Source organism: Oncorhynchus mykiss, chromosome 27 (genome assembly GCF_057628025.1).
Source record: "Oncorhynchus mykiss isolate SJ-2025 chromosome 27, ASM5762802v1, whole genome shotgun sequence".
Classification (NCBI taxonomy): Eukaryota; Metazoa; Chordata; class Actinopteri; order Salmoniformes; family Salmonidae; genus Oncorhynchus; species Oncorhynchus mykiss.
Window position 1 is genome coordinate 27,482,628 of NC_143048.1, and position 16,356 is coordinate 27,498,983.

Below are 16,356 nucleotides of genomic sequence, written 5' to 3' on the forward strand. Positions count from 1 at the left end.
ATGTAGTTTGAACTTAGTGGGATTATCATTTGTTTTTCAACAGGACAATGACCCAACAGACCTTCAGTCTGTGTAAGGGCTATTTGACGAAGAAGGAGAGTGTTGGAGTGCTGCACCAGATGACCTGGCCTCCACAATCACCAGACCTCAAACCCAATTGAGATGGTTTGGGATGAGCTGGACTGCAGAGTGAAGGAAAAGCAGCCAACAAGTGCTCAACATATGTGGGAACTCCTTCAAGACCGTTAGAAAAGCATTCCAGGTGAAGCTGGTTGAGAGAATGCCAAGAGTGTGCAAAGCTGTCATCAAGGCAAAGGTTTGCTACTTTCAAGAATCTCAATTCTCAAATATATTCTGATTTGTTTAACACTTTTTTAGTTACTACATGATTCCAAATGTGTTATTTCATAGTTTTGATGTCTTGACTATTATTCTACAATGTAGAAAATAGTAAAAATAAAGAAAAACCCTTGAATGACTAGGTGTCTCCAAACTTTTTATTGGTACTATATATCTTTATTTTTGAGAGTTACGGTAATGAAAGCTGATGTTTATAGTTTATTAGGCTGTTAAGTGTCATTTTGTGTGGGAACATTTGAGGGCTTGAAGTCATTTGTGGGCCCCCAGATTGGGGTAGAGAAGAAATGCGCTGAGAGAGTGAGGAGGGTAATTAAACAAGCAGGAGCAGTGTCTTTACTTTCCCATAGTCATGTTTGCCAGAACAAAACCATTGCCAGATTTGCTCTGAGTAAAACATCAGAAATTATTCAAAATCCCTTATGAGAAATATTCTATTCCAAATCGTATCTCTTTTTATATTTTAATGAGGGAATGTAAGACAATATCATAATAGTTTTACTCATTATGTTGTGCCCCTCCGATCAGCATCAGGCTTCTTGGTGCTTTGTTCCTGTATTGAATTCTGGTTCTTAGCGATGTTGAGTCCTCTCAGGTTGGAAATCTATCCCTAGGGGTAAAAGTTCTCTCATGGTCTGTCAGAGAGATGGCCGATATAAGATGACTATGTTTCTACAGTCAGTGTTATAGGCATATCATTGACCTTAAACTGTACTGTGTGTGTAGTGTTTATGTGTAAGAACTAAGAACAAAGCCAACAGTTGTGCCTCTGATGTCTTCACACTCAGAATGTTTTCTGCCACTAAGGGCTTTCACAATCCATGGCCTAAAGCAGATGAGCCATAGAGGGTATGCAGGCGCCCTAAGCACACCGCTTGCATTGCACAACCCAGACTCACAGGAGCTTGCTTTTAACCACTGAAAACCACTTAATCACCAAAACAAGAATGTCAACACAATAAACTACACCAAAGGCACAAAATGTCAACAATTTATAAAAATACTATTATTAACTAATGAACCATTCTCAGTAGCTTCATAACCATATCCATTGCAGATGTACAATATTTACTTTTGTTATATTTGGGGATTTTAATATGACATCTGAAAACCACATGTTACATGTCTTGTGTAACTTGGTTTTGGTGCACTGAGATTCATGTCTAATCCAAATAAAATCTGATCAATAATGATGTTTCATATGATATTTTGTGACACAAAAAAACATGTGACTCACCTGTCACCTCACACATTCTGTTTGGGCCACCCTGGAACAAGAACATGTCTCAGACAGTTTTGTAATTGTTCAGCAGTGCTTTGCTGCCCTCCCCTGGTGCCTCTGTCTGCGCCCTGTGCCTGCCTCCAATACTAAGTCAGAATACCGTTGTGTTGTGTGCTCAGCTACTCCATTGTAATTGTAAGATTGTTTTAAATAACCTTTTGAATGGAATGGATTACTGATGAGGAGGCGTGCAAGTTCAAACCTCCGAGCTGACAGGGTACAAATCTGTCGTTCTGCCCCTGAACAGGCAGTTAATCCTAGGCCGTCATTGAAAATAAGAATTTGTTCTTAGCTGACTTGCCTAGTTAAATAAATGCAAAATAAAATTGAGGAGGTGTTTTCTGCATGGTGGTGAAAGGTGTATGATTGCAAACACCATGAACGTATGGCCGTTCTCCAGGCAATGGAGGAGGCCTGTGGTGACATTCCAGTCCTGTCAGGGACTGTCTGGCCGGACCAAAACAACAGATTTTGTTTTTGCAATAGAGCATTTGATTCTTGACTCAGGATTTTGATTTTACTGTATTTTGACAGATTATCTATTCCGTACAATTGATCTAACGTACAGTAGTACAAAAAAGCAAATTTTTCTTCCTTTGCAAATGCAAAGTATATTTACTGTATGTTTTCATTTTTACTGTATGCATACTTACAGTATGTTGTTTGACATGTATTGAGTAATTTTGAAGTAGTACACACAAACAATTGACAGTATAACAACAAAATCTTAGTCTTTACACTGAAATAGGTTCTGATAGTAGTGTTTTGAATATGTCACATTAGTGTGATCTCGGTTGTCACTCATTTGATGTGTGTTTGTATGTCTCATTTGTAAGCAGAGTTTCATTTTGAGCAGTGAGTTGATGATTTAGATTTCTGTGTTTCATTTTGCAAGATGTCTGCGGTTTGGGAAAATTGGCTAACTGTTTTGTGTTTAGAGTTCTGAGTACCTGAGATGTAGTTTCAGCAAACGTGTGTTAACAATTAGGAAAAACTGTGATTTACTAAAATAACATAACATTAAAAATAGCATCATGATTTCTTAATTTGAGGACGTGGTTATTTAATAGTTATGTATTATGTATGTCAGTATAATAGCAAAGATTCTTCTATCTGTGGTAATAGACTCCATGTTTTTACACTGTGTTGTGGAAATACCAGCCAGTAACAACTGTCCCAGCTACATTATGCACTGCTGCCAGCTAGTAGAAAGAATCAAATGAATGGTTATCATGTGGACTAGACTCGTAGACTATTCTGAATAGAACGACATAATAAGAAAACTGTTCTACATAAACCTCTACTATACCTGAGTGTTCTGAAACAGTCAACACTTAAAAATATGCCAAAATACTGGACAGACTTTTAATACAGTAAAAGCTCCTCCCACACCCCAGACCAGACGGTGTGGACTGGCACCCTCATACCTCACTGACCTCCTACACACCCCTACACTCCACATTGTAGATAGATTACAAACCCCTACACTCCACATTGTAGATAGATTACAAACCCCTACACTCCACGTTACAGATAGATTACAAACCCCTACACTCCACATTATAGATAGATTACACACCCCTACACTCCACGTTATAGATAGATGACACAACCCTACACTCCACAAGTGGCACCTTAATTGAGGAGGATGGGCTCATAGTAATGGCTGAAATGGAATGGGATCGAACTCATCAAAGACATGGTTTCAATGTGTTTGATACCATTTACTCCATTCAAGACATTATTATGAGTCGTTCTCCCCTCAGCAGCCTTCTGTGCTACACTCCCACTCGTTCACTGCTGCACTCCTCTGACACTGGCCTCCTCACCATCTAACATCACTATGTTAGATGGTGAGTGATGTTCCTGAACCTTTGTGATGTTCCTGAACCAGTAGTTGTGTATGACTGTAGTTCATGACACTCTGTTATATCATTGAACTGAACAAGCAACACATGCAGAGCTGATGCAGATTTTATCCTTAAACCAAACAATACACAGACTCCAGTCTTTGAGACCCTGTGGGGGTTAGGCACCCTGATCAGTGGTGTATGTATTAGTTGGACACCGTGGCAAAACTTTTAGAAATGGAAACCGTTTGAAATAAAAAGTTTCTTTTGGACAAGTTAAGGTAGATTCTGCCCTGTTTTGTTCCGTTTGCTTCTGTTTACTTCTGTTTAGTTTCTAGTGAATACATCCCTGTCATGTGGTGTCGGCAGCAGGGCACCATGGTTCAAGTTGTGATGCAGTGGGGAAATCAGATCATTCTCTGTGCTGAAGCAACGGCAGATTGATACTTTAGAATGTCACATGGAGCCGTATTCACAAAGTATCTCAGATCAGGAGTGCTAATCTAGGACCAGTTTTAGCTTTTAAATTATAATGAATAATAGAGGGGAGCTGATCCTAGATCAGCAGTCATTCTCAGAGACGCTTTGAATAGGGCCCTGGGCTCTGATTACCATGGCTACATAGACCAGCTTCCTGTTCATACAGCACAGAGAGACAGCAGAGCAGACTATTCATTCACAACACAGCAGAGAGAGAGACAAGACACACACAAACCCTGGAAAATAATAGATCTGGGAGAGAAGAGGCCTCCAACTGATTGCTTTTAATTTAATTTGATTTGTTCAACATTGAGGACGACACTTCCATTTAGAGAACCAGGCGCTGCTAAGCACTGTCATCAGACTGTACTAGTATGAACTGATACACTTACTATCTAGTGGACTATTTTAAAGAACAACTCAACTGGAGTACTTCGGTTCTACTCACTACGATTTACAGAACCTCAAACAAGATAGATGTTGATGTGAAATGTAGGACTTGTTTGCAAAGGAACCACTCTACCACTCAGCCTGCTAAAAACTCAGATAGTCTCCTGGAGAGAATGAGTTTGAAACCTCAGAGTTTGAGAAGAAGACTAGCCAGACATCCTGTCCTTTCCTCTCCTCTCCATGTACACCAAAGACAGTAAAGGTCGAGTCCAATTGTTTGCCATTCCTGCAGCCTAAACATGTCTCCAGCAAAGTCCAGTGGTCAGTCTGTTGCTGTCCAGTCCTTCTCCAATGTGCAGTTCATTGCTAGTCAGTCTATGGAACCTCTTCCCAGGGGGCAGTCTGTGGCTGTTCAGTCTGTGGATGGTCAGTCTCTCTCCACTGGGCAACAGTATGTGCCTGTTCCTTTTCTGTCCAGTCTGACTATTGCTGGTCAGTTTGAGCCTGCTCTTCTGTCGATCTCCTTTTCTGACTCTGGGTTCCAGGTCACATATCAGTTGGGTGTGGCCGAGAGCATGTTGGACCGGGCCCTGTGGGTGCTACAAGGGGCCCCAAATGTCATGGGGGCATCGTCGGCTCCATAGTAGCTGCTGCCCTGGTCTGTAGATCCAGTCTGGGTGAGAAGGTTTATTTGGTGATGATGTTTTAATGTTGGATGATGGTACTATTGGGGTGTGGGGTGTGCTATTTACAGATTGTCTGTGTACAGGTACAGTGATCGGTAAGCTGCTCTGACAGCTGATGCTTAAAGTTAGGGAGTGAGATATAAGACTCCAGCTTCAGAGATTTTTGCAATTCGTCCCAGTCATTGGCAGCAGAGAACTGGAAGGAAAGGCGGCCAAAGTAAGTGTTGGCTTTGGGGATGATTAGTGAAATATACCTGCTGGAGCGCGTGCTACGGGTGGGTGTTGCTATGGTGACCAGTGAACTGAGATAAAAAAAAATGTTTTACCTTTATTTAACTAGGCAAGTCAGTTAAGAACAAATTCTTATTTTCAATGTCAGCCTCGGAACAGTGGGTTAACTGCCTGTTCAGGGGCAGAACGACAGATTTGTACCTTGTCAGCTCGGGATTTGAACTTTCGGTTATTAGTCCACCGCTCTAACCACTAGGCTACGGCTTTGCCTAGCAAAGAATTATAGATGACCTGGAGCCACTGGGTTTGTCAACTGATATGTAGTAAGTGCCAGCCAACAAGAGCATACAGGTCACAGTGGTGGGTGGTATATGGGGATTTGGTGATAAATTGGATGTCACTGTGATAGACTACATCCAGTTTGCTGAGTAGAGTGTTGGAGGCTTTTTTGTAAATGACATCGCCGAAGTCAAGGATTGGTAAGATAGTCAGTTTTACGAGAGTATGTTTGGCGACATGAGTGAAGGAGGATTTGTTGCGAAATAGGAAGCCGATTCTAGATTTAATTTTGGATTGGAGATGCTTATTAATGTGAGTCTGGGAGGAGAGTTTACAGTTTAACCAGACACCTAGGTATTTGTAGTTGTCCACATATTCTAGGTCAGAACCGTCCAGAGTAGTGATGCTCGTCGGGCGGGAGGGTGCGGGCAGCAATCGTTTGAAGAGCATGCACTTAGTTAAATAGCATTTAAAAACAGTTGGAGGCCACAGAAGGAGTGTTGTATGGCGTTGAAGCTCGTTCAATGCCATACATGAAGTAACAATGTACATATTGACAAAGTGTACTTTGGAAATGGAATTCTATAACATCATAAACTTGTCAAAATTGTCACAAATGGGATAATAAGTAACAACAATAGTCAGGGGTTGGTGGGTTGTATTAGGAATGTAAATCTTGCATTTCTCTTGAACTACAGTACCAGTCAAAAGTTTGGACACAACTATTCATTCAAGGGTTTTTCCTTATTTGTACTATTTTCTACATTATATAATAAAAGTAAAGACGTCCAAACTATGAAATAACACATATTGAATCATGACGTAACCAAAAAAAATGTATTTTACATTTTTGTCATTTAAAAGATATTCTTATCCAGAGCGACTTAGTGCATTCATCTTAAGATAGCTAGTTGAAACAACACATCATGATCGTGTAAAGTACATTTTCCCTACATTATGTATCAGCAAAGTCAGTGCTAGTAGGAAAGACAAGTTGTTCTTTTATGGAAGAAAACAGTTTTATAGGAATTTCCCATGCTGATACTCAACTGCTCTACGTACGTAGACAGTTTTCACCAACATCAGCATAGCCTACTATTAGAGTGGTACTGACCACTCTAATCAACACAGTAGCTTCCTGCTCTTCCCTGTGGGCCTGATTCAGACTTAGGAAATTACGCCTTCCTTACCAATGCCTTTCCTACACACTTCTCAGTAGTTGATATTCAGACTTACCTTATGAAGGTGTGTACCTGGATTTGCATGCGTGGTTCCCTTGCGTTTTCTGAATAAATGTAATTTAACTGCTGAAAAATACCTCCCACTTGCTGGCCAAGAGATGTTCTTGTGGAATCTCCTTTCAATAGGGTTTTCAGTACATTTTTCTTACGCCATCCCTTTAAATACGGTGTACCTTTTAGTTCGAGAACGGAATATTAGGAATCAATTAAAGAAAGTCATCTAAATATAGGCATATTAGTCTATGTTTCAGCACCAATTGGTAGATTTAAAAATACTCTCATATTGCAGATTATTTAGGGTTAGGAAAGTATTTACTCACAAAAGAAAGAAAATGGTTTGATTCATTTTGAAAAGAAATCAGTTCTTTAACCCATAGTAATGTTGAAAGAGTAGTGTACATAGAATTATAATAGGGAGAATGGCGTACAATTGTAGGCTATACACTTGTCTATCGCCTGCACTAACCATGGAACTGTGTGATGACACAGCAAATTATTGCACCATGCGTCGGGTTTGTGGCTTGGTTTGTGCTCTGCTCCATTACGATTTAATTATTTTTTTATATTACCAACTGTTACTAACAATCCTCAGCAACAACACCATGGTCATGATGGTGTGTAAGGAAGAAGCAAATGAAGGTAAAATGGAATTTAATGATAATGTAGGCTATACCAACTGAAGGGAAATAACAGGGTAATACAGTATTTAACATGATAGAAATAAGAAACCGTGAAAGTGGGGGTAACATAAAGTAAAGATATTTGAGAGTGCCCATCCGTGCAAGTTAGAAGGCTGTACAATTTAAATTCTGCATAATGGCACAGCATTTCATAATCTTTACTGTGAGAAAGTTTATATGTTGAAATGCTTCAGTTTGCTGCAAAATGACTGATTTCACATTGTCTCCAGCAATTATAAGGTAAAATATATATATATATATATATATATATATATATATATATATATATATATATATATATATATATATATATATATATATATATATATATATATAAAGTGTCATTTATATTCAGAATTTCCTTATCCAAATCGATTACTCATTTACCTAGCTCTTGTCAATAACTCTTAATACGCTGTAAATTACAGTGCATGGAGAATGTCGTTATTTCTATTGGAAAAAAATGAAGTAGATGCTACCTGGGCTCAAACCAGGGACCCTCTGCACACATCAACAGCAGCCACCCTCGAAGCATCGTTACCCATCGCGCCACAAAAGCCTCTGCAAGGGTAACAACTACTTCAAGGTCTCAGAGCGAGTGACGTCACTGATTGAAACACCATTAGCGCACACCACCGCTAACAAGCTAGCATTTTCACATCGGTTACACCGGCACACCTTCATCTCTTAGATCTCCACCCAAAACGAATAGCAGGTGAGTAGCACACTATTCCCATGCTTAAGTTCAAGGTCAGAATATGTGTAGAGGGAAAAGTGCATAAAAATGGAATTACATTAAATTTACATCTGCTTAACTCGGGTCGGAATCGGGCCCTTGTGAGGTAATGATGCTTACTGATGGAAGCAGTTCTGGTGCTGAAGCCTCCAATGTTCCCCTCTAACCAATAAAGAAACCTTTTTAAATGCAAAATGACTCTCTTTTGTATCATTCTACCATCAGTGACATAAACGTATTATTGGTTATGTTAAAGTTTTAATTGGATGTATTATTTATGTTCTAGTTAGTTGTGAATGTGGGTGACCATCTTAGTCAGTTGCAAAAATCCCCCAGCCAACTTCCCCTAAATATGACTCAGCTCAGTGACTATGTTTCCACAGTCTAAAATAGTTTAGCTAATGCTCTCTCTCAACATAGTCATAAGTCTCTGATATACCGTAGGTATAATAGCGTCAGCCAACGTTCATAAATACCTATATTAGATCTTAACAGCATCTGCATGAGGTGCACTTTGTATGTTTGGCGAGCGTTTAATCCCCATTAACTCTGTCAGAAACTTCAAGTTAATTGCAGTTAAGAATGTTATTTGCATGCCTGTTGTAAGGCTGCTTGTCATGTTGTTTGTGAATTGCCATAAAATACCCCTCTTGGCTTGGAGTCTGGGTTCAGGAATTCCATTGTTATAGCAGACTGAAGACAACATGTGACAACACAGACACAAGCAGACACACAGAAGCAGCAGACATACAAGTGACAGGGCATGACTTGACCTGCCCTGCCCCCAGTACTTAAACTCTGCTGCTATAACTTGGGACACAGGCTACTCTTATCCAATATAATCTAATATATACATTTATATCAGTGACCACATGTGAAATACATATCCTGTTCTAGGTACGCACATCCTGTTCTGCCAAGGTATGCGGTAAATCATGTTAGGTTGTATTTCGAGTGGATTTTCCCTTTAACTGATTTCTCTATGGCCATGAACTGTCATCCTCTGTCTTGCTCAAAATAACATGGAAGTGTATCACAGTCATGGGTGTCTGAAAGTTTTACAAATAGCATGTGTACTCATCGACATGTATGCACATTACCATTTAAAGATAACGTATTTAATTAACTTTCTTAAGTAAAGCTCAATATATTTTTTTCGTTATAGAGGAATTTAGAGATATATTTATCTTTGGAAGAACATAAAATAGCGTCACAAAAGTTCAGATAACTGGTCACTAGCCATATGTATTCATTGAATCTTTAAAAAAAATTGTCATGAACATTTGGTCAAAAAATGTGACATCACTGCTTATTCAGGTGTGTTCAAAGCAGTTTACTAAACCACAAGCACTCTTTTTTCTGAACTACCAGCAGTTTAGGCAGTCTGAGGAGGAAGTGGCATGAATCACAGACGTTTAGAAAAATAAACACTCAGTATAAAAACAGACTTGGCTCCTGGACCCCAGTCAGTCACTGTGCTGGATGCCACCAAGACAAGATGGAAATCACAGGTTTACTGCTCCTTGTGGTGGTTGCTCAGTCATTTGCTATGCCTCTGTCATCTCCGGAGGAGACTGACAAGTGGCTATTAGCCGAGGTAAGCCAATTAAATCTGTGGTTCTGATGTCCTTTTGTTTATACATTTCTGTTTGGTGCACTGAATATTTGTGTTTTTAATATTGATTTTACAGTTATCCTCATACTCAAAATAAGGATAAATGCGATAATGTATAGTATAAACAAAATTAGCATTATTTCATTTAAACAAAATTGTTAATTGCATACAATATGCCAGACGTTGTTGAAATAATATAACCCCTCAAATTGAACCCTGTGTTTCTCTTGTGATTTTGCTCCTTAAATTACCATATTTAAATTACATCCATTCCATATGACCACGCTTAAACAGCTACATATCATGAAGGTGTTAACTTATGTTATTGTTTCCTCTTCAGAAATACCTCCGCAGGTTCTACAACCTTCGAGCTGGACTTCAGGGAACCCCGTCCCACAGGTCGTCAGACGCCATGCAGACTAAGATCAGGGAGATGCAGTCCTTCTTCAACCTCCAAGTGACAGGGAGCCTGGACGCTAACACCCTGGAACTGATGAGCATGGCCAGGTGTGGTGTCCCTGACGTGGGGGAATACAACCACTTCCCCAGACACCTCAAATGGCAGAATACCAATGTGACCTTCAGGTGAGGCTTCTCAAACACTCTGGGTCATATTTATTTTATGGTATTGGTGTAATAATGTTAATTTACTCCACATATACCACATGACCTTGGAATCAATGGATATTATCAGCTTTCAGTACTTTGGATAAAACTTGTCAAGTTTCTCTTAAATGAAGACATGTTTCCTCTCTCTTGAAATGCCCTTCAGAATAGTGAATTATACTCCTGATCTGATGAAGGCAGATGTGGACAGAGCTATCCATAAAGCCTTCAACATCTGGGCTAATGTCACTCCTCTGACCTTCAAGAAACTGCACGAGGGGAAGGCTGACATCATGATAGCATTTGGGACAAAAGGTAGACCAATTTCTTTATTCTGGCCTACAGTTGATAGACTATACAGAATATATGGAGAATATCTTGATTAATAATTTGATAATCTTACTGTAGTTTTGTTCAACATTCAGTGAACATTGTTTAGAGTTGTGCAAGACCCTGTCATAGAATAAATTGATTGAATGCTGGCAACACTTACTGAAACCATCCTCAAACATAATTTTTTCCCTGGCCTTTCTTTGTCTTTAGAACATGGAGACTTCAACCCCTTTGACGGCCCTGACGGTCTCTTAGCCCATGCCTATCCCCCTGGCAGAGACATTGGAGGAGACACACACTTTGATGAAGATGAACATTGGTCAATAGACTCAGACGGTAAATATTTGGTACATTTACGTGGGGGATCAAGGAAAATGTATGACATTTAATCAATGATTACTTACTGACATATTTCCTCCCCTGTAGCCTACAACCTTTTCCTGGTCGCCACTCATGAGTTTGGCCATGCCCTTGGCTTGTCCCATTCTTCTGATCCTGGAGCTCTGATGTACCCAGTCTACTCCTACAGCCAGGGTTATCCACTGTCTGAGGATGATATCACCGGCATTCAAGCTCTTTATGGTTAGTGTTCCACTTATTACCACAAACAGAAAATAGTTACAGATAATTAAGTCAAAAGTAAAGTCATAAGTTTGGACACACCAACTCATTCCAGGGTTTTTCTTTATTTGTACTATTTTCTACATTGTAGAATAATAGTGAAGACATCAAAACTATGAAATAACACATATGGGATCATGTAGTAACCGAAAAAGTGTTAAACAAATAAAAATCTATTTATATTCGAGATTCTTCAAAGTAGCCTATCTTTACCTTGATGACAGCTTTGCACACTCTTGGCATTCTCTCATACAGCTTCATGAGGTAGTCACCTGGGAATGCATTTCAATTAACAGATGTGCCTTGTGGAATTTCTTTCCTTCTTAACCTCTCCGGGATCGTTCGGGACGCTAGCGTCCCACCTCGCCAACAGCCAGTGAAATTGCAGGGTGCCAAATTCAAAATAACAGAAATCTCATAATTAAAATTCCTCAACCATACAAGTATTTTACTCCATTTTAAAGATACACTTCTCGTTAATCCAACCACAGTGTCCGATTTCAAAAAGGCTTTTCTGCGAAAGCAGAACATATCATTATGTTAGGTCAGCAACTAGTCACAGAAAGCATTCAGCCATTTTCCAACCAAAGAGAGGTGTCACAAAAAGCAGAAATATAGATAAAATGAATCACTAACCTTTGACGATCTTCATCAGATGACACTCCCAGGACACAACGTTACACAATACATGTATGTTTTGTTCGATAAAGTTCCTATTTATATCCAAAAACCTCCGTTTACATTGGCGCCATGTTCAGAAATGCCTCCAAAACATTCGGAGAAATTGCAGAGTCACATCAAATAACATAAATACTCATCATAAACTTTGATGAAAGATACATGTTTTACATAGAATTAAAGATAAACTTGTTCTTAATGCAACCGCTGTGTCAGATTTTAAAAAAAGCTTTACGGCAAAAGCACAATATTCAATAATCAGAGAACAGCATTCAGCCACACAAATAAGCCATACAGTTACCCGCCAAATTGTGGTGTCAACAAAAGTCATAAATAAATAGCATTATAAATCTTCACTTACCTTTGCTGATCTTTGTCGGAATGCACTCCCAGGACTCCCATTTCCACAAGAAATGTTCGTTTTGTTTGATTACGTCTATATTTATGTCCAAATACCTCCGTTTTGTTTGTGTGTTTAGTTCACTATTCCAAAAGGCACAATGCGCGAGCGCAAACTCCAGATGAAAAGTCAAAAGAGTTCCATTACAGTTTGTAGAAACATGTAAAACGATGTTTACAATCAACCTTAGTCTTTTTATAATAAATCTTCAATAATATTCCAACCGGACAATAACGTATTCCTTACAGAGGAAAAAGAAGGAACGGCGTGACCTCGCAGTAAACAACTGATTGGCCTCAGCCTAGTCCACTTGTTGAAACAGCTCTTATTCGACACCCTTCCACAATAGAAGCCTCAAACAACTTTCTAAAGACTGTTGACACCTGCTGGAAGCCCTGGGAAGTGCAATCTGGCCTCATAGACACAGCATATTGGATAGGCAATCACTTAAATGAAACTACAAACCTCAGATTTCCCACTTCCTGGTTGGATTTGTCTCAGGTTTTCACCTGCCATATGAGTTATGTTATACTAACAGACATCATTCAAACAGTTTTAGAAACTTCAGAGTGTTTTCTATCCAATACTACTAATAATATGCATATATTAGCATCTGGGACAGAGTAGCAGGCAGTTTACTCTTGGCACCTTATTCATCCAAGCTACTCAATACTGCCCTCCCTGTCACCAAGAAGATAATGCGTTTGAGCCAATCAGTTGTGTTGATACAAGGTAGGGGTGGTATACAGAAGATAGCCCTATTTGGTAAAAGACCGAGTCCATATTATGGCAAGAACAGCTCAAATAAGCAAAGAGAAATGACGGTCCATCATTACTTTAAGACATGAAGGCCAGTCGATCAGGAAAATTTCAAGTGCTATGATGAAACTGTCTCTCTTGAGGACTGCCACAGGAAAGGAAGACCCAGAGTTACCTCTGCTGTAGAGGATATGTTCATTAGAGTTACCAGTCTCAGAAATTGCAGCCCAAATAAATGCTTCACAGAGTTTAATAACAGACACATCTCAACATCAACTGTTCAGAGGAGACTGCGTGAATCAGGCCTTCATGGTCGAATTGTTGCAAATTGTTGCAAATTAACCACTACTAATACCAATATGAAGAAGAGACTTGCTTTGGCCCAGAAACACGAACAATGAGATTCTTCGAAGTAGCCACCCCGTTACCTTGATGACAGCTTTGCACACACTTGGCAAATTTGAGATTTGTGGTTCCAATCGCCTTGTCTTTGTGAGACGCAGAGTAGGTGAACGGATGACTTCCGCAAGTGTTGTTCCCACTGTGAAGCATGGAGGAGGTGTGATGGTGTGGTGGTGCTTTGCTGGTGACACTGTCAGTGATTCATTTACAATTCAAGACACACTTAACCAGTATGGCTACCAAAGCATTCTGCAGCGGTACGCCATCCCATCTGGTTTGTGCTTTGTGGGACTTTATTTTTCATCAGGACAATGACCCATTTCACCTACAGGCTGTGCAAGGGCTATTTGACCAAGAAGGAGCATGATGGAGTGCTGCATCAGATGACCTGGCCTCCACAATCACCTGACCTCAACCCAATTGAGATGGTTTGGGATGAGTTGGACCGCAGAGCAAAGGAAAAGCAGCCAACAAGTGCTCAGCATGTGGGAACTCCTTCAAGACTGTTAGAATAATATTCCAGGTGAAGCTGGTTGAGAGAATGCCAAGAGTTTGCAAAGTTGTCATCAAGGCAAAGGGTGGTTACTTTGAAGAATCTCAAGTTTAAAATATATTTGGGTTTGTTTAACACTTTTTTGGTTACTACATGATTCCGTATATGTTGTTTCATAGTTTTGATGTCTTCACTATTATTCTACAATGTAGAATGAGTAGGTGTGTCCATCTTTTGACTGGTACTGTAATTCCACCCACTGGAGTCATATTTTGAAATGCTCATTATGCGGTTCAATCCTTTAGGCCCGAACCCCAATGACAGCAAAGTGAAGCCCAAGCCAGATGCCCCAAACAAATGTGACCCCATGTTGAGTTTTGATGCTGTCACTGAGCTCAGAGGAGAAACAATCATCTTCAAAGACAGGTAGGGAGTGTGTCCATTCATGAGAACTTTTCTGCACAAACTATAAGGTTAAAATTGACAAAATGTATGTGTTGATGTTTTCTATTTGATGACAGGTTCTACTGGCGTCTCCATCCTCAGTTTGCAGAGCCTGAGCAAACCCTGATCAAATCCACCTGGCCCTCCCTCCCAAACAAAGTGGATGCTGCCTATGAGTACCCTGAGAAAGACATGGTCTTCATATTCAGTGGTGAATTACATGCTGGCAACACTGTTGGCATAGTCCTCTGTCATTTTGAATATGCAATTACAGTTCTACTTTGCTCATTTCCATCACATATACAGTAGATATCTAATCAAATTGATGTCGGTGCAAGAGTCATAGGTTAATTTCGTTGACAAATTGTAATATTTTTCCAGGTATTAGAATGTGGGCCCTCAACGGCTACAGCCTAGTGGAGGGCTACCCCAAATACATCCATAAACTGGGACTCCCCAAGACCGTGCGGAGGGTGGATGCTGCTGTGTACATCCCAGACACCGGCAAGACCCTTCTGTTCTCTGAAGAGCAGTTCTGGAGGTAGGACGGTATGGTCTGGACTGGTCTGGTCTAGTCTTGTTGAGAGATGATATCTGCAAACATAACCGTTCATTATAGGTTATAGTCTTGGTTGTGTCTTATTGACAGTTATGATGAGAAGACTAACACAATGGACAGTGGCTTCCCAAGATCCATTGAGATGGATTTCCCTGGAATGGGAGATGAGGTGGATGCTGCCTTATATAAATATGGTATATCACAATCACTAATTTCAATAATATTCTTATGTAGTTTCCGTTGCAATTGCTTTGAATATATAATAAATAGCTCTCTCTAACAAATTCATCCTTTCTTTCTCCTTGCAGGATATTTGCATTTCTTCCATGAACATACACAGTTTGAATACAGCTACAGTGCAAGGAAGGTCATTCAGATTGTTAGGACAAACTCTTTTCTCAACTGCTGATCCACTGGTGGAGAACTAATGTTATTTTATGGGAAACGTACCAATAGGTCATTTGTGCAGGACACCTGTTTGTTATTTGTAACTCATCTCAAAGTACGCTGGAAAACAGCATGTAAAATGCATGTCTGAAGACTAAAGTAGGTGTAATATTTATTGGGAATGGGAAAACGGTTGGCTTATGCATCGAACAAATGTGGAAACCACTATGCAGGGTCTTGCTTTAGGGTATCAGAAAATGTGCATCATATTCACATGACTTGTTATAGTATTGAAGGGTGGGATAGAAACCACTCTGATATACTTTAGAATACTGTAATTGCATTTCTCTCTGTATGTAAATGTTACTTGGGGAAGTTACAGTAATGTGTTGCAGATCCACCAATAGATGGCATTCAAGGACACCAAATCTAGAGTACGAGCTAATGCTTTTTATGGACTGTGAATGTTTATACTACTAATTTTAATGACACATTTTCATGAATAAAATAATATGTGCAAATGGCATTGTCTGAGTGTTTGTGATTTAAATACTCTATAGCAACATTTAGTGTTCGACGTGTAGGCCCACATCATACTCAAAATACACCTATTCTGTAACAAGACAAAATGCATCTGTTTGGAAAAAATATGGTAAGAGACATGGGAAGAGATGATACGTTTGGTAAGAGATGTAGGAAAATAGATATAGGGATGGGAAGAGATGGGAATTTATGGGACCACGTTCTACACTGGGTGCTTTTTTGCAGGCGTTGTCATACTACCACATAGTTTGATCTTGGATCATCTAAGGTTATTGTGGTCAGGAAGTATACAAAATAGATAGAG

The 16,356-nt window shown here is 39.6% G+C and overlaps 1 protein-coding gene across 1 annotated transcript; it reads left to right on the forward strand.

Moving 5' to 3' along the window:
- Positions 1 to 9,588: 9,588 nt before the first annotated feature.
- mmp13b (matrix metallopeptidase 13b) lies at positions 9,589 to 16,035 on the forward strand. Its single transcript, XM_021588256.3, has 10 exons — positions 9,589 to 9,809; positions 10,168 to 10,412; positions 10,600 to 10,748; positions 10,977 to 11,102; positions 11,193 to 11,348; positions 14,425 to 14,545; positions 14,641 to 14,774; positions 14,945 to 15,104; positions 15,213 to 15,316; positions 15,431 to 16,035. Exons 1-10 carry the CDS (start codon positions 9,711 to 9,713, stop codon positions 15,529 to 15,531), a joined length of 1,395 nt encoding a protein of 464 aa, XP_021443931.3. The 5' UTR covers positions 9,589 to 9,710; the 3' UTR covers positions 15,532 to 16,035.
- The last annotated feature ends 321 nt before the right edge of the window (positions 16,036 to 16,356 follow it).

What these genes read in the sequence shown, in the direction of transcription:
- mmp13b (XM_021588256.3), top strand. Translation starts at nt 9,711, where the DNA reads ATGGAAATCACAGGTTTACTGCTCCTTGTGGTGGTTGCTCAGTCATTT. An exon ending in ACAAGTGGCTATTAGCCGAG is followed by an intron (nt 9,810 to 10,167) that starts GTAAGCCAATTA and finishes TTTCCTCTTCAG; the next exon opens with AAATACCTCCGCAGGTTCTA. An exon ending in TGCTGCCTTATATAAATATG is followed by an intron (nt 15,317 to 15,430) that starts GTATATCACAAT and finishes TTCTCCTTGCAG; the next exon opens with GATATTTGCATTTCTTCCAT.